Source organism: Podarcis melisellensis (genome assembly GCF_964234715.1).
Source record: "Podarcis melisellensis genome assembly, chromosome: 9".
Lineage (NCBI taxonomy): Eukaryota > Metazoa > Chordata > Lepidosauria > Squamata > Lacertidae > Podarcis > Podarcis melisellensis.
The window spans coordinates 21096875-21115833 of NC_138541.1; the positions used below are offsets into that span (position 1 = coordinate 21096875).

At 45.7% G+C, this 18959-nt stretch overlaps 1 protein-coding gene across 1 annotated transcript in view; it reads left to right on the forward strand.

Moving 5' to 3' along the window:
* BANK1 (B cell scaffold protein with ankyrin repeats 1) overlaps positions 1 to 18959 on the forward strand; it is a 172865-nt gene that overhangs the window by 15897 nt on the left and 138009 nt on the right. Inside the window, exon 2 of the mRNA XM_081924246.1 lies at positions 2979 to 3380. Coding sequence (XP_081780372.1) covers positions 2979 to 3380 — 402 coding nt within the window. The remainder of the gene's footprint in view (positions 1 to 2978; positions 3381 to 18959) is intronic.

Sequence of the window (18959 nt, forward strand, 5' to 3'; positions counted from 1 at the left end):
CTGGAGAATCGCATTGCAAAATTTGGAGAAGTGCCAGTTTGGGAGGACTGCTGTGTTTCAGTTTGCGTATTGTTTTGGAAAGTGCAAATAAGATAGGTTTGCTTTTAAATGCAACCTACATTGAATTTGTGGCCCGTCCCTAGCTGCCTGCCTGCTCCCATCCCCTCCTCTATCCCCTGCATATATCACAAAAGAAAATGCTCATGTATTTCCTCAACGTCACAGAATCAATATTTCTTTCTGAGCAATGGTTAGATGCCACATTTGGTGGTTCTGTTATATTACACCTTTATGGGTGGCCGCGCACCAGTAACCTAGAGAATGCTTTACCTTGTCAGAAACCTCCTATTATGCTCTGGATGACAGCACACAATTGCCTCTTGTTCCTCATTGCAGAACTAATAATACATTTTTATTCCACAGGGCTTCCAAGTACAAAACAGGTGAAGCATAGCTTAATTTTGTCAAAGTGTGATAGGTTCTATTAAGTTTTAAGAGGGCAACATTCCCCTTAACTTACATTTTATACATGAAATGCAGGAGTTGCCTGTTACTGCAGCAGCAGCATGTAGAGGTCAGTGCTAAAACTACAAAGGAAGAATTAGGGGACCATTACTGAAATCCATTGTCTACCCTTCCCCATTTTTTAGCCCTCTTTAGCCTTCAAAAACTCTAGTTAATGGGCCATCACAAAAGCTTGGGCTGATCCTCCTTTGCCTGTCTCCTGTAATTCAAACAATGGTAGATGATCCTTTGTTCAGTACCTGGAATCTTTAGGTAGGTCTCCTGTCTGAAATCCTAGAGAGCCAATACCCATTGGGCAGACAATATTGAGTTAGATGGACCAATTCTCTGATGGGTTTAAGACAGCTTCCTATATTCCTGTGTTCAGTGGGGCTTAAGTCGGTGTTCCCCAATCTTGTGCCCTCTTGTGGACTCCCATCTGCCTCAGCCAGCATGGCCAATGGTCAGGGTTGATGAGATTGGCAGTCCTAAAGATCTGGATGGCATGAGGTTTTGAAAAGCTGGTGTGTGGAATTTCAGACATGCTTACCTAGGAGTAAGCCCTGTTAAACTCATTAGGACTTACCTCTGAGTAGACATGCCTAGGCTAGTGCATGTTACTACCCACAATAATGTGTAAATATGTCCTATTATATTATAGTTGCAGTTAATTATGTGGCATGAATCTGAACTAGCTATATGACAATTCTAGTAGAATTCTACCACCAGTAACCAAGTAAAATGACAGTATTGTAGTTGAGAGCAGGGTGCATTTCATGCCCTCTTTTTCATTTTCTTTTTAAAAAAACCTTTACAAAACATGGCTTTGGGCTGTTTTTCTTCGCTGTCTCCAGCTGCGTTACAGTGTGACAATTGCTGTGGGAGCACAGTCCTATTATGCTTCCTGCAGAAATAAGCCTGGAGCAATTGAACTACCTATATTCATTGTTGTGTCACATTGTGCCATGCAACACATTGTTAATGATCAATAGACCTAGTGCAGCTAATAGGCTCTTATTCTCTACAGTAGCCATGTCACAGGTAAGATTATGCTTCACATGTCACTTCATTTTACCTCCACACAATGCAGCCAAGCTCCCAAAAATAAATAAATGTGAAGCCTGTCTGCTTTAATTTAACGTGAGATTATTTAAAAAAAAACATGTTTATATGCAGACCTATAAAGAAAGGAGCACAAGACTTCCCAGGAAAAGTACAGTCCAGAGAAGGAACTCAGGATTAACTCTTGTCTGTACAGTATTGTTCATTTTCAGTTTATTGTGAAAAATCTCACTGCCTTGCGTTAAGGAGGAGTTCCAATTGCAGCTGTCCTGCTTTAGAATCTTGTCAGGCTAGAACAGGGATAGGGGGAAAAGATAAATTCAGGTCACATTTAAAGGTGAATCTACCTAACTCATACTTCTTCAAACAATACAAATTGAAACACAGGCATCTTTTGAAATTCACACTTGTACATATTTTACAGTGCAGTTCCCCCAGCCATGTAATGTGTACAAAATGCATACAATACGTGTGGGTATCATTGCAAGGAAGCATGTGTACATTAGGAGAAATTTTCACAGGAACACTGATGAATTTTCATGAGGACTTTAAAAATAATTGCAAACCGGTGTGGAACTGTGGAGACCCAAAGTTAAGATTTGATTATTATTTTTTAATGAGAAACTCACTTCCTGCCTGCGAGCAAAGAGGATCCTGGGAAAAGCTTAATGAAAGCTAATGCATGAGCTTCAGCAATCACCTCCCTTTTAATATTCTGAGCCTGAACGTTCACCTGTACTGAAGAGGATGAGGCCCTTCAGATGCCTCAACCTTCTGAGCACAGTGGCCAGTTTGACATCCCACTCCCCCCAAAAAGGAGAATGCATCAGCAAAAAAGAGAACAGAGATTTATATGAAATTTGTGTGTGCTAATATATAGATGCAAATTAAGAAATAATGAGTATAATTTAACCAGAAATAAAATATATCTCACCATAGCACCATAGTGGGGTAGACTAGAGTGGCTAATAGTATGTCTGCCCTGAATATATATATATATATATCGCTGCTGGATTTTGCCTTAAATGAAATTCAGTGTGAATTTGGAGGTCCTTGCTCAGGTGAAAGAAAGCTTAGCAAGAGACTTTGGAAGGCTACCAGCATTGCTCAGTAACATTCAACTGCCAGTCCAGTTAGGTGTTGTACATGGACTGGAAGCTGCCATTTTGTCCTTCACCATAGGCAGCAAAATCCCCTGGGCTCAGTATGGTATTTTCTAAAGATCACCAATGTCAATAGATATATCAGGTCTGATCCAAACATGGCAATTTTTCATGCTAGTTTCATGCTAATTTCTTCATGAATGTAATGTGTTTGGGCTTGTGTGAACCAATCTCTAATCGCATCTGAAATTATTAGCCACTGATATAAAGTGACACTTATCTGTAAATCTTTTTCTTTTTCTTCTTCAGAAAATGCACAGAGCAGTCTTGTTATTATCCATGAAGAAGATGCAGAGGAATGGGCACTGTATTTAAAAACAATTTTCAAGCATCTCTTATCAGAGGACAGAATCTTGCTTTACAACATGGGATCTCCATCCATTCACCCCCTGGGATTGCCATCCCTGGGATCTTACAGATGTAAACTGCTGATCCTTTCAAGTGGACTTGTTAACTGTCTGAACAAAAAGAAAAGACGTTTTCTGGACAAGATCCTTCAGCCTCCTGAAAGGGTGGTTGTTTTGCTTTGTGGAATTGAAAGTTCAGACACTATCTATCAAATATTGAATATAGACCCACACAATCCGTTGATTACCACTAATCATGATCCAGAAGTCTACCTTGCAGTGATTACTGGCATTATTCAACAAGGTAACATCTTTCTTTCTTTCTTTCTTTCTTTCTTTCTTTCTTTCTTTCTTTCTTTCTTTCTTTCTTTCTTCCTCCTTCCTCGTCCTCCTTCCTCTCTCTTAAAAAATCCACTTTATTTTCAGGGACTGGGGCACAGCAGATAGGTGTGCTTCCACGTTTTTTGAGACAGTCTTAAAATATTCCGAAGCTCAGCAGTTGGCTCAACAAATAGTTTAAGCCTAATGATGATTTATTTGTCATATGGTTTTGTCCCAATAAGCAGGAATGGTTTTTATATTCTTTCCATCTGAAAAGCAACTTTGATGTGATTTGCATATATTACAGTAACATGGACAGTGGGGGGGGGGGGAGAGAAGTGAACTGAAAGAACCTTTTATTGGAATTTTGTAAAAAAAGAAATGCATGTATACACGCACACACTCTTTTCTTGCATTTTTTTGTAATGCAAGCAGTGGAGAATTCCTAATTAGGTGTCACCAAACTTTGAAAGCCACATTTGGATTTTTGAGTGATGAGGATTTCTGGTCACTTTTCTCCTCACTCCCTCAGATCACCCATCCTTGCCCAAGAGAGTAAAGATGCAGACAGATGTGTCACTTTGTTTTTCAAAGAGAGCTCAGTAAAACTTGTATCCGGTAGAATTCATTTGAAAGAGGAAGTGGGAAAGAAGGTCACTCGTCTCACTTCCTCTTTCAACTCTATGCATTTTCAAGGGAGGAAAAGGTAACAGAACTCATCATGACTAAGGGGACAGTGAGTGGGGAGCTCAGAGGCTTCGTAGGCACCAGGTGAAGACCTGAAGTGCACCATTGCACTCTCTAGAACTTCCTTGTGATTAGTGGGCATGGGGCGGCTAACAAGGGCGTGGACAGTCTGAGCTTCTCACATGTGTGGATGTTAGGGGTGTGTTGTCATCAATGTGTCCCAGCTCCTGGTGATCATGTGGTGCTTTCTTTGATTCAGTCATGAAAGGGGCTTAGGAATAAACAGTGCTGGAAGTAGCAAGATGCTCCATAATCTGAGAAGCCCCTTGCTCTTGTCTCACCCCAGCCATGCCTCAACACTTGGTGGGACTCATAAAAAGGCCACTCCTCCTGATGTTTGGGAGCAGGCAGGATAGAATGGGAAGTCATCCCTAAGATATTCTAATGACCTAAGCTGTTTAGGGCTTTTAAAAGAATATCATTAGCAGTGTGAATTGTGCTTAGAAGCAAATGGGCAACCATGGAAATTGGTCCCACGGAAGTGAGCCCACCAAGATTTTTGCAGCTGTATTCTGGACCACATGAAAAGTTCTGGAAACTCTTCTAAGGGAGCCCCATGGTTGTCATTAGTTCTTACATAATGACTCAATTTGGCCATAATTGTGCATGCAAATATTTTATTTACCCCTTTTTCTATTGCAGAAGAGGCCTAATAACTTAGGAACATAGGGAGCTGCCTTATACCAAGTCAGGTCATTTAGCTCAGTACTGTCAACAGTGGCAGTTGCTCTCTGAAGTTACAGATGGAGGTTTTCCCAGCACTACATGAAAATGATGTGGTTTGAACTTGAGATCTTTTCCATTCAATGCATGTGTTATGTTACTGAGACACAGTCCTTCTCTAGGTCTTCATTCTTCAATATTTGGAATATATTCTTCATATGATAGTTGCTGTTGGCAACTTATGTAGGTTGGCAAGTCTAGCTAACTCCTGTGCGTGGTTCTCATGTATAAAAAAAAATAATCAAAAGCTTCAAATATTGTACAAATTTGTACAATATTCCATCAATACTGCAAATTGCACGAATGGCCAAGTTCACTATAGATCAGTGATGGCCAAACTCAGCCCTCCAGCTGTTTTGGGTCTACAATTCCCATCATCCCTAACCACTGGTCCTGTTAGCTAGGGATGATGGGAGTTGTAGTCCAAAAACAGCTGGAGAGCCAAGTTTGGCCATCACTGCTATAGATGATAGAAACGTTTTCTTTCCTCTCTACTTTTGCAGCATAAAGGATTATAAGTGCCAGGAACTTTAAACAATATGTCAACTAAAAAAAGGTAAAGGGACCCCTGACCAGGTCCAGTCATGACCAACTCTGGGGTTGCAGCGCTCATCTCACTTTACTGGCCAAGGGAGCCGGCATACAGCTTCCGGGTCATGTAGCCAGCATGACTAAGCTGCTTCTGGCGAACCAGAGCAGCACACGGAAACGCCGTTTACCTTCCCGCTGGACTGGTACCTATTTATCTACTTGCACTTTGACGTGCTTTCGAACTGCTAGGTTGGCAGGAGCTGGGACCGAGCAACGGGAGCTCACCCCGTCACGGGGATTCGAACCGCCGACCTTCTGATCAGCAAGACCTAGGCTCTGTGGTTTAACTCACAGCGCCACCCAAAATATCAAATCATTATATTGTAACCATATCCCCTTAAAATTACTATAGAGCAGGAAATGGTTACCATATATCCAGATATTTCCCCAAGTGTATCCTAAATGTATTATAACAAAAAAAATTCCTTCCAGTAGCACCTTAAAGACCAACTAAGTTAGTTCTTGGTATGAGCTTTCGTGTGCATGCACACTTCTTCAGATACACATCTGTGTATCTGAAGAAGTGTGCATGCACACGAAAGCTCATACCAAGAACTAACTTAGTTGGTCTTTAAGGTGCTACTGGAAGGAATTTTTTTTGTTTTGACTATGGCAGACCAACACGGCTACCTATCTGTAACTAAATGTATTATATTTAAGTTTTTAAATATAAGGCAAAAGGCAAAATGTGTCTCAAATTAAGTACCTCTAAGTCAATGGAAGATTTAAGCATATGTCTAACTCTCTCCAATTCAGATCAATGGGACTTAAAAGTACTTAATGCTGGCTATAAAAAAATGTGTACTTCATTAAAAATGTAGCTTCCCAGTTTAAAGTATTCAACCATGCTTGAAAACCAAAGATGTCACAGGAAAAGGAACTAATTGTGATGTATCTTCATTCTTTCTGCACCACATCACCCCTGCTATAGTGGGAATATGGATAGTATCCATCAAGAAACTGCAAAAGGACTATATGAACTAAGAACATTTTAGTAACATTGCAGATGCATAAAGATTAGAGTTGCTCACAAATGCCTCCTAAAAGGAATTCAGACATGGGGTGTGTGTGTGATAGAACTGTCTATACAAATCCTTACTTCTCCTATGCCTTATGGTTAAATTCTTGTTGAAAATACTCTTGAAGCATATAGTAAAAGATTTCCGATGTGTATCTGTTGGCTGAAAGAGGAAAGTATTTACATGCACTAGCAAAGTGAAATAGACTTTGTCTCCCCACCACCCCCAGTTAAAATACTTGGCAAGCATGTTTTCTTTTCCCATATGCAAAGCGCCCGTTCTGTGAGCCTAAAGGTAAATTAATGAGAGCGTGTGCAGTACAAATCGTTCGGCAACATCCAGACCATAGCTTCTCATTATGGGTTTTTCTTGTCCCTTGAAAGCTTGCTAGAAAAAATATTATGAGTATAAAAGAAGCACTCAAAAGCCATAAAAAAGCATTTTAGTTTGCATGTGCATGAAGACTAGGTCCATTTGTCCCAGTTTAATGCTAGAATACGCCCAGGGAAATGTAGGAATTATGGGTCCACTTGACCTGTAAGAAGCTTGCAAAGCACTGCATGTACCTTAATTTCCCAGAATGGTGGTATACATAATGTTTCTGGTAAAATAATATTCTGCATGCTATTTCGTTCCAGCAGTAACTTGGAATGAGAAACTTGGAGGACCTGTAACAAAAGCACTGGCATATTACCTTGAAAGACAAGCAGGGTTTACTTGCCTGGCTGTTAAAACTGGATGTACCAAACTCCTGCAAGCCATAACATCCTGAACATGTCTGATCTTAGAAGCTAAGTCAGATCAGGCCTGATTGGTACTTGGATGAGAAACTGCTTGCGAACACTGAGTGCTTTAGGCTAGGCATGGACAAGAGAATAGTTTAGTCATTGTGGTGGTTTTGCCACTTTTGGCAGCATCTGAACATTCAGTGAAATTTCTAGTTCAGTCTTCCTGAGAACAACGGAAGAGCCCTGCTGGATCCTATTTCCCACAGGAGCAAAGCGGAGGCATTTGGGAAGCCCAGGAGTAGGGCATAAAGGCAATAACTCTCTCCTGTTGTTGTCCCCCATCAATGGGTACTTTGAGGTTGGAATGCTTGAGCAATTTGCTCTTTGTGGTAAAGGTAAAGGGAGCCCTGACCATTAGGTCCAGTCACGGACAACTCTGGGGTTGCGGTGCTTATCTCGCTTTACTGGCCGAGGGAGCGGCGTACAGCTTCTGGGTCATGTGTCCAGCATGACTAAGCAGCTTTTGGTGAACCAGAGCAGCGCTCAGAAATGCCGTTTACCTTCCCGCTGGAGCAGTACCTATTTATCTACTTTCACTTTGACTTGCTTTCGAACTGCTGGGTTGGCAGGAGCAGAGACTGAGCAACGGGAGCTCACCCCGTCGTGGGGATTTGAACTGCCGACCTTCCAATCGGCAAGCCCTAGGCTCTGTGGTTTAACCCACAGCGCCACCCGCGTCCTGCTCTTTGTGGATTCCAGTGCAAACACATCTGATCAGCAGCTCTTGGACTGATGTCTAAATGACAACACAGTTATCATTTGGATCTCACATTTCTCTAAATTTGGGGGAATAAGGACTGTAGCTCAGTGGTAGAGCATTTGCTCTGCATGCAGAAATTCCCAGGTATCTCCCTTGGCACCTCCAGGTACAACTTGGAGAGACTTCTACCTGAAACCCTGGTGAGCTCCTGTCAGTCAATGTAGACAAAGCTGAGCTAGGTGGACTCAATATAAAGCAGCATCCTATGTTCTTCCTGTAAGGTGCAGTTCTTGGCTCAGTGTGTAAGAAACAAGAGAGAGGGGTGCAACCAATTAATTAATACGCCACAACTGCCAGAGTGGCTTCTAAGTGGGTGACAAGTATAAAAGCAGCTACAAAAAAATAGAAATAGAAATAGAAAGATGCATAATAAGAACACAAATAAAACAATTCAGTTGAAACATTAAAATAAACATTCGCAACTAAGGTTTATGATAAGACAAGTCTATTAAAACAGTGTAACAATTTAACAATTAAAATAGGAGATGGGGGTAATGCTGATCTGGACAAAATGCTGATTTGGGACACTATATGCATTTAGAATATGCATGTTTTCTGAGAAAATACTTCAGAAATGCTAATTTTCTGAGAATATAGGTTAAAATGCATATTTAAATAGGAATTTCATTCTTCTGTCTCTGACTCCACCTTCTTTAAAGCTTTTTCTGAATTAAAAAAACAAAAACAAAACCCAAAGCTTGATTCCTGCCTCCCATCTCCAAGAATGCAGTTCATTTTGACTAGAAAACCTGTCTAGTACACAATTGCTTCTTGTTCTAGCTGCATTGTCTTTTTAAAATAACCTGCTTGTCACCAAACTTTTATACCTCTTAGTTCCGAACACGAAGAAAATAACTTTGCACTGAAGTGAAATGAATCATCTCTCGGGGTTGAGAGAAAAGCCAATTATATACCCATGGGATATATTACCAGAAATTACAAACATTACCTTGAATGCTAAATACAGATAGTTACTTAGAAGTAAAAAGGTTTCCTTTCTCGATTGACATTTCCCCAAGTTTCTGGCTAGAGAGTTTAATTGTGGAGGAGGATTATTAAGAAAGAGTCTTGCTTTTCAACATTTTTATTCCAATCGTCTTTTGAAATGTCTACAGGAGTGCAGACATACATGCGGATAGATTCTCAATGGAAGAGAAGAAATCCCCATTAAGCCAGGCCCCCCTCTGTGTGGAGGAACTTGTGAGGGAAGTCTATAGGATCTGCAGTCTAGGCCTGGCCCCACCAATGAACTTCTGCACATTCTCCATGTGAAAGAAGCCTATGAGGCCCCAAGACTAGGGTGGGGAAGAAATTAGATCCAGCTGGCATTTAAAGGTGCTTTGTTCCCTAGAAAAATGGTGCAGGAACGCTGCCCTGTCCCTCCTGCTTCTCCGCCAGTGGAAGAAGGAGGGCTGCTCTGTGGTTGGACAGAGCTAATGAATGAGGAAGAAGACTTCCCTGAGCATCAGGTCTGCAAACTGCCTGGTTCCTCCTGCTTGCGTAGGCAAGCCAAAGAGGCAGAGCAGCTCGCAGGGCTGATGCGCAGGGAAGACTTCTTCCCACACCTCAGCTATTAGCCCGGGAAGCTGAAGAGCCTCATTAAAGCCCCGCTGCACCTCTGGCTCATGAGTAGACCCTCTCCAGAGCCCACAGAGGATGTCCTCTTTGTGCTCCAGGGAGAATCTTCTCATGAGCCAGAGGCATAGCTGGGGAAATGTGCTGGAACCATGTTCTGGTGTGTTCCGGCTGATCAAAAACCCTGGCTCTACCTGAGTTACGCTTTCCAAAACAATATGCACACTTAAACATGGGCATCTTTCAAAATCCACACATCTCTGAATTTTGCAATGCAGTTCTCTAGCCAAGTAATGTGTACAAAAACGCATACGCTAGGGTAAAGTGTGCATAAATGTGCATACAGTCATACCTCTTGTTACATTTGCTTCAGGTTAAATCTTTTCAGGCTGCGTCCCGCGGAAACCCGGAAGTACTGGAAAGGGTTACTTCCGGGTTTTGTCGCTCGTGCATGCACAGACACTCAAAATGATGTCACGCGCATGCGCAGATGTGGTGAATCACGACCCGTGCATGCACAGACACGGGTTGCGTTCTGTTCGTGTTGTGAACGGGACTCCGGAACGGATCCTGTTCACAACCAGAGGTACCACTGTATATTAGTGAAGAGAACATACAGAAATGCTTTACATTGGGCTGAAACTATAAATATTAGGAAGCATATGCTTGACAGCAGCGGGTGGCATGTGGCAGCGGCACATGGCAGGGGCAGGGCCATTGGCTGGGCACCCACAGTAAAAATATTGTAGGTTCCAGGCCCCCCTGGAGTTGGTGCCAGTACCCTGGGAATTCCCTCGGGGGCTCCCCAGATGGTTCCTCCCGCTACTCCTCTACAACCAGCCAGTTGATGACAGTCTGCATAAGCTTTCTGCAAGAAAATCAGAAGGAATGCTCAATAAACAGGTCACCCGGAGAAGTCCCGAGTAAGGTGGACTAGGTTGCCATATTGCAGATGAGGCCTGATGATGGATGACCAAGGGTCATCCCAGAGAGTTCATGGCTCAGCTGGTCCCTAAATAAACCAGGGACGTCCAGCTCATGGATCTTGCCCTTAAACAAAATGCTCCAACTGGCACTCAGACATCCTTGTTGTCAAAATATCCGTTTCTTGGTGAATGAATAATTAGAAGATTAATTTGAAAGAAGAAAGTATGCTTTTTCCCCGTTGCTGCCAGCAAAGTGTCAAGTTAATAAACATTACATAGTGATGAGAGGTTATGAGATACTGGGATTAAGGAGCAGAGACATGGGATAAAGCACACCTTTTGAACTGTGTTTTCAGAAGTTTGACTGGCTTGGAAACTGAGCCAGCATGAATCACTTGGCACTCAAATCATGATATAAAGAGAAACAGGATCCTCAGTGTTGGCTCAGCAAAATGTCGCCATAGTTATGTGTCAGGGAACTGACATCTAAAGCGCCGGAGGCGCAAAGGCTCACTGAGGGTGAGAGAGCAGTAGCAGCGGAAGAGGGAACCAGTAGAGGGCGAGCAAGAACTCCAAGGGAAAGTGAGTCGGAGGGATGGCTCAGAGACGCTTCAAGCGAAACCAGTGGGGAGGTCTCAGGACCTCCTATAGGGACACCCACACCTCGACGGAAACTGTCACGCCGAGAGGCCAGACGACGTGTTTCCGTTAAGGAGCTTTTATGTTGGAAACGTTTCCGAAAGCAGCCACTTTCGGATTCTACTAGTGATTGACGCAGCCATGCTGGAGGGGCTCCGTCACAGGCAGAGGTTTGAAAGCCTGATCAAACTCTGAGGGACTTGCATTTTACGCACAAGCAGCTCATCGTCCCATCACAGCAATCCGAAAGTCTCCGAAAGCCAGCTTGTGCAGGGAGAAGCATCATGAGCAATCCAGCCGGAACCGGGGGAGCAGGAGCAGCTGGAGGAGGTCCAAGCCTGGAAGAAAGGTACAGGGCGTTGGAGATCCAGTTGGCGCTGCAAACGGCGAGGCTTGAGGAGAGGAGGGCTCAGGATGCAGAAAAGGGAAAGGAGAAAACCACCCCGCTCGCCAGAAAGGTGCCAGGATTGGTGCAGAAATTCGGGGGGGATCCCAGGAACTATCATGCCTTTAGAACAGAGATGCAATACGCTCTAAACTTGCAGTTTGATGACTTCCCCGATGAGGAATCGCGAGTGGCGTATGTGATTGGCCATCTCGAATCCGGGGCGAAAGATTGGGTTAGACCCCTGATGGCAGCGAATAATGAGATCTTAAAGGACACGAGGAAGTTTTTTCGTGCCATGGACCTGATGTTTTCCAGCGATATTGAGCAGGGGGTGGTGCGAAGGCAGTTAATGGCTTGCCAGCAAGGAAGCAGATCTGTCCGTGAGTACTGGACTGAATTTACCATGTTGATTCACAAATTGGGGTGGGACCTATCGGCGGAGCCCATCCAAATGCTTTTCGAAGAGGGGCTTTCTTCAACCGTCAAAGATGAGCTTTCCCGGGGCCCCAGGGCGGAGTCTATGGACCAGTTAACCAAATCTGCGCTGGCCATAGGAGCGCGCCAGGAGGCGAGGGCTATGGAAAAGCGGGAAGGGAAAGGAGACCGTTGGAGGGAGTTCCGCATTCCAGACATTCCAGAGCCACCTTTCCCGCCGGCAGAGCCGATGGAAGTTGGAACAGCGCGGGCGCGCGCAGTTTCAAATCCCAGTGAAGGGCGGAAAAAGGAGGGAAAGAGCGCCAAGAGATGTTATCTCTGCCAACAGCCAGGGCACTTTGCCAGAGTTTGCCCACAAAGAAAGGAATGGCAAGGGATGGCAGGAGCTGTTGGGGGAAAGGAAGATGAAGGCAAGGAGCAAGTAAAAGCCAACGCCTGGCTGCCACCGTTGGGGCACAGCAGCCAGGCCAAAGAGCAATGAAAGTGCCCATGCCAGAACCCCCCAGACCCGCTTTAGTGATAGAGGTGTTACTAGAACTGCCAAACGGACACCCACTAAAGGTCAAGGCGCTTTTGGATTCAGGCAGCTCCTGTAATTTCATGAGTAAGGAGTTTGCAGCTGAGCACCAGATACAGACTATCCCTTTAAGTAACCCCTTGCAGGTGACTACGATTGACGGCAGAGAGCTGTTGGGGGGAGAAGTTAGCCAACAGACTGTCCCGATGATAATGAGAGTGGCAAGGCACACCGAACAGATAGCGTTTAATGTGGCCATCCTGGGAGGAGCGCCCATCATTTTGGGGATGAGCTGGCTGGCGCTACACGATCCGCTAGTGGGCTGGCATCAGAGGGTGGTCTCCTTTGGGTCAGCGCATTGCCTAGAACACTGCAAGGAGGGGAAGGTTTCGGGAGGAGACAGAGTCACCCTAGCGGGGATGGAAGTGATGGACAAAGGGAAGGTGCCCCCGCAATACGCAGATCTGAGCAACGTATTCAGCGAAAGGGAAGCAGACAAACTGCCACCGCATAGACCCTTTGACTGTCAAATCAACCTACTCCCAGGGGCCCAACTCCCAGTAGGCAAGCTGTACGCCATGTCAGACAGGGAGATGCAGGAGCTGAGGGAGTTCATTGACAAAAACTTGAAGCGAGGTTTCATCAGAGAGTCCCGAGCGGTGGGGGGCAGCCCAGTGTTCTTTGTGGACAAAAAGAACACAGACAAACCGAGACTGGTGTGTGACTTCAGGGCCCTCAATGCAGTGTCGGAGCCCCTGGCTTTCCCTATGCCCCGAATTGATGACATTTTGACCAGAGTAAGGAAGGGAAAGATTTTTACAAAACTGGACCTGCGGGGGGCGTACAATCTGATACGCATAAGGAAGGGAGATGAATGGAAGACCACCATGTTTACCCCGTTGGGAGCCTTTGAATACCTCGTTATGCCCTTCGGTCTACAAGGGGGCTCCGCGTGTTTTCAAGCTTTTATAAACCACGTTCTGGGACCTTTGCTCTACAAGAATTGTGTGGCCTTTTTAGACGACGTGTTGGTGTATTCGGAAAATGAGGAACAGCATGTGAGGGACGTTCGAGAAGTGTTGGGCAGGCTGCAAGCCAACCAGCTGTGGGTGAAACTGGAGAAGTGCCAGTTTCATACCAAGGAGGTGGAATTCCTGGGGTACCGCTTGTCAGACAAGGGATTGGCCATGGATCCAGGCAAGGTCCAAGCGGTACTGGAATGGAAGACACCGAAGACCAAGAAGGACGTGCAAAGATTCTTGGGATTTGGGAACTTTTATCGGAAGTTCATCAAGAACTTTGCCCACTTGACGGCGCCCATCACCGACTGTCTCAGCAGCAAGAAGAAATTTGTTTGGACGGCAGAGGCGGATCGAGCCTTTGAAGAACTGAAAAGGGCTTTCGCCTCGGAAGAACAACTTCTGCATGTGGATTTACGAAAACCCATGAGAGTGGAAACAGATGCATCCGACCGGGCGGTAGGGGCGGTCCTTCTTCAACCGGGGAGGAGTGCGTCGGAGTGGAGACCGTGTGCCTTCTTCTCGCGGAAGCTGAATAAGTCCGAGAGGAATTACACGGTGTATGACAGGGAACTACTTGCCATTCACGAAGCATTCCGGAGGTGGAGACATTTATTAATTGGGGCACAACACAAGGTGCAAGTGTGCACCGACCACAAAAATTTAGAGTATTGGAGAACAGCTCGAGTGCTCAACCAACGACAAGTGAGATGGGCACAGGAATTCTCCAAATTTAACTTTGAGATTTGTTATGTGCCAGGCCCAGAAAACGTCAGGGCGGACGCGCTCTCACGCAAACCAGAATATTGGGAAGGGGAGGGGATGATCGAAGAGAGACATGTCATCCCGGAGGACCGCTGGGTGTGTGGGGCGGCGATGGTGGGGCAACGAGAACTGGTGGAGGAAACGGAAAATGATGAATATGCCCAGGATAAGCTCAGAGGTCTCAGGGGGGAGGGCGAGAGCCCCGGAGGTTTTGAGGAAAGAAATGGGGCATTGTATTACAAAGGGGCACTGTATATACCCGAAGGTGAATTGAGGGGGAGAGTACTCAAGCAGTTGCATGATAGCCCCACGGCGGGACATTTTGGGCAACACAAGACCATGTGGTTGGTTACCAGGGAATTTTGGTGGCCTAAGGTGAGGGAAGATGTAAGGGAGTATGTAAGAGGGTGTGACCAATGTCAGCGAGCCAAAGGGGAAAGAAGGGCGCCGGCAGGGTTATTAGAACCTTTACCCACACCAGAACGGCCTTGGGAAGCGATATCAATAGATTTTATGACGGATCTGCCAAGGTCCAAGGGGAAAACAGCCATCATGGTAGTAGTAGACCTGTTAACTAAGATGTGCCACTTTGTAGCATGCTCACATGCAGTCACAGCGGAAGAAACGGCGAAGTTGTTTGTGGAACATATCTTTAGGTTGCACGGGGCTCCCTCGAGGGTGATCTCAGATCGAGGCAAACAATTTACTTCCAGGTTCTGGAGGAAGCTCATGAGCTTGTTACACGTGGAAGTCAATTTTTCAACTGCCCGGCACCCTGAAACCAACGGGCAGGCGGAAAGGGCAAATGGCATTCTTCAACAATATCTTAGGTGTTATGTCAATGACAGAGAGAACGATTGGGTCGAAAAGTTGGCGTTGGCAGAATTTGCCTACAATAATGCGGAGAATGTGTCCACAGGGATGAGTCCCTTTTTGGCTAATTACGGGTGTCACCCCAGGGCATTTCCAGGGGAAGGAGGGGAGAGATGGAGCGTCCCAGCGGCTGAACATTTTGTAGAAGAGATGGAAGCCATCCATCAGCAGCTCCAGCTCAACTTAGAAAGGGCTAAGGCACAATATAAGAAGCAGGCAGACAAGAACAGAAGGGAAGGTGAAACCATAAGGGTGGTTGTCAACCCAAGGGTTGCCGTTCAAAGGGGGTTGTAAGAAACTGAGGCCCAGAAGATTGGGACCCTTTGAGGTGATTCAGCAGGTCAACCCGGTAGCTTTCAAACTCCGATTACCCAATCACATGAAATTGCACCCAGTGTTCCACAGGTCGTTACTGTCACCATACAGGGGAGGAGGTGAAGGGGAGCACGTCAGGGGACCAGCCTTGGAAGAGAGGGAACGCCGCAACCATGTAGCGGAAATCCTCGATTCCAGGTGGAAGGGAAATCAGGTGGAGTATTTAGTGGCGTGGGAAGGGGAACCGGAGTCAGAAAACACCTGGGTAAGTGCGCAGGAAGTCAATGACGAGGTTTTAACAGAAACGTTCCATCAAAGGTTCCCGAGGAAACCTCAGCCGATAGCAAGGTTTAGGAGGGAGTATTTCGGCACCACCGATGAGGAAGAGGAAATGGAAGGGTTCGCGGAGTCGGAGTTGGAAGAGGGAGTGGACTCTGATGACGAAGAGTACCTAGAGAGTAGGAACAGCAACAAGTGGAAGGAAGTGTTCGCGACGTCGGAAGATGAGGGAGGTTCTTTCAAGGGTTTTACCTCCTCACCGCCAGTAGGAGAGGAGACGGGAGGGGGTGAAGGGGGCCCTGGAGGGGAGGTGGATGTCAGGGAACTGACATCTAAAGCGCCGGAGGCGCAAAGGCTCACTGAGGGTGAGAGAGCAGTAGCAGCGGAAGAGGGAACCAGTAGAGGGCGAGCAAGAACTCCAAGGGAAAGTGAGTCGGAGGGATGGCTCAGAGACGCTTCAAGCGAAACCAGTGGGGAGGTCTCAGGACCTCCTATAGGGACACCCACACCTCGATGGAAACTGTCACGCCGAGAGGCCAGACGACGTGTTTCCGTTAAGGAGCTTTTATGTTGGAAACGTTTCCGAAAGCAGCCACTTTCGGATTCTACTAGTGATTGACGCAGCCATGCTGGAGGGGCTCCGTCACAGGCAGAGGTTTGAAAGCCTGATCAAACTCTGAGGGACTTGCATTTTACGCACAAGCAGCTCATCGTCCCATCACATTATGCAATCTCAGAGCATTGAAAAAGAGTTTGCAGAAAGCTTGCATTTTCCCTGTAAAAAACAATATCCTATAAACATATGCAGGTGGGGCTCGCAAGAAAATCCTTGACGTCTTTCAATTCCAGCTGGTCAGTACAAGAATTCTATAACTAAGAAATATTGCCTTAATTAACTTTCTCCCTACCTGCTCCTGATCCCGTTTTCTGTCATTCAGATTGTGAGCCTGACTATCTTATCCTTGAAGTTTACAAGTCTCTCTCTTTTGGACAAAAAATGGGATAAAATGATGCTTTAAATGCAATACCTCGTACCTCTCCTGGTATGTCCCACAGAGGAACTTATGGTCTTCAAATAAAAACATCCTGAAGGTCCCAGGCCACAGAGCGGTTAGGCTGGCCTCAACTAGAGCCAAGGCTTTTTCGGCTGCTGCTCCAATCTGGTGGAATGCTCTGTCACAAGAGACTAGGGCCCTGTGGGACTTGACATCTTTCCGCAGGGCCTGCAAGACAGAGCTGTTACACCAGGCCTTTGGTCAGGGCGCAGCCTGACTCCCTCCTTTGGCAATCTTTACAGAACTTAAGCTTATGGTTGCCATCAATTTGATTTTAATTAATTTTTATAATGAAATGTTTTTAGAATGTTGCACTATTTTATTGTTGTTAGCCGCCCTGAGCCCGGCTTCGGCTGGGGAGGGTGGGATATAAATAAATTATTATTATTATTATTATTATTATTAATTATTAATACATAGATAAAATGTTTCAGTGCAAAGTCTCTGTTCTGGATTTCAAAGAGTTATGGCTGGTGGCGCAGTTCGCCTTGGGCAGAGCTGCATTGCTGACTTGGTTTCTCTTTGCCATACATCATTGTTAGTTGCCAAGAGGGAGAGAGGGGAAGGAACATTGAGCTTGGGGCAATATGGGTGCAACAGTGAATGTGGTGGATTGGCTGAGCTCCCGGCTGCCTTGCTCTCCCCCCCCCCCCCCCGCTCTACCCTTTAGGATCTGGCCATGACACCTGTCAAGGCTTCAGGAAAGCTATTCCTCCCCTGGTTGCCGCAAAAGCAGAGAAAACAAAGCAGAGTCCTTTTTAATGAGTTTTATTCAATCCCTAATAGCGAAAGAGGGACGCGGGTGGTGCTATGGGTTAAACCACAGGGCCTAGGGCTTGCCGATCAGAAGGTCAGCGGTTCAAATCCCCGCGATGGGGAGAGCTCCCGTTGCTTGGTCCCTGCTCCTGCCAACCTAGCAGTTCGAAAGTACATCAAAGTGAAGTAGATAAATAGGTACCACTCCAGCGGGAAGGTAAACAGCATTTCCATGCACTGTTCTGGTTTGCCAGAAGCGGCTTAGTCATGCTGACCACATGACCCAGAAGCTGTACGCCGGCTCCCTCAGCCAATAAAGCAAGATGAGCGCCGCAACTCCAGAGTCGGCCACGACTGGACCTAGTGGTCAGGGGTCCCTTTACCTTTTTCATAGTGAGATACAAAAGAACACAACAAGCCTTAACAATGGCATTGCTCCAAACTGGGCTTCTCCTCCCTTGCAACAGCATCTCCCTTTACACTGGCTGCTCGTGGCCAAATGTCTCTGATTCCATTTTTCCTGCAAACTTAATGAACACTGAGTTCTGGGAGAAGGGGGGCCAGAAGTTCTCTCCAGTGATGTGTCAGTTGCCTGCCCTGTCAAAATTCCCCTCTGCTTCTTCTAACACTTTCCAACTCTTTTGTTCGTCTATCTGTGAGCTGTTACTTTCCTTAACCCCCTCAACCCCCTGCTGTAAATCAATGCAGCGCCAGGAGAGGGTGTGTGTGATCTCCACCATTCCTCATCCATCTCGCCCTCTTGAGTCTGAGATTAGGAAGCAAGGTCAGCAACACAGCCTTGTCTGGGTTGCCCCACCAGCTGCTAATTATTCTGACCATTCCACTCCCTCTCCCTACTTTATTTTTATGTCTCCACTTCCCACTGCATTTTAGTTAGTATTTGATAGCTGCAGAGCATACTCTGTCTCTACTAGGCTGCTTTTTCCCCTGAATTTTTTTTGCACTGCTTCACACCTTGGGCCTCCCTCAAGCCTGCTGATTTTGCCCTCTAGTGCATTGAGTGGTGTAGTTTCGGCTACATAATCAATGCCACTCGCCACCTACAATAAAATAAAATAAATGATGGTTGCCCCTATATTGCCCCAACAGAATAATAATAAAAAAAATTGGAATAGCTCAGCCCCTTAAGTGTAAAGAATGGTGAAATCTGTTTTCTGGAAACATACGTTAGCTAACTTGTTTCCACATTTGCTAGAAACAAACACACTAGAAACTGTGAGAGCAGGGACCGCTTCTCAACCAAGGTCAGACACTTAAATGCTAAGTATTAACAAAACCGCAATGTTTAATTTCCCGCAGTTTCTTGGCAAAGGAGAAGGATAGGGAGCGAATCAGAGCAGGCGAGGCTCAGCAAAGAAGCTTCTATGGCAG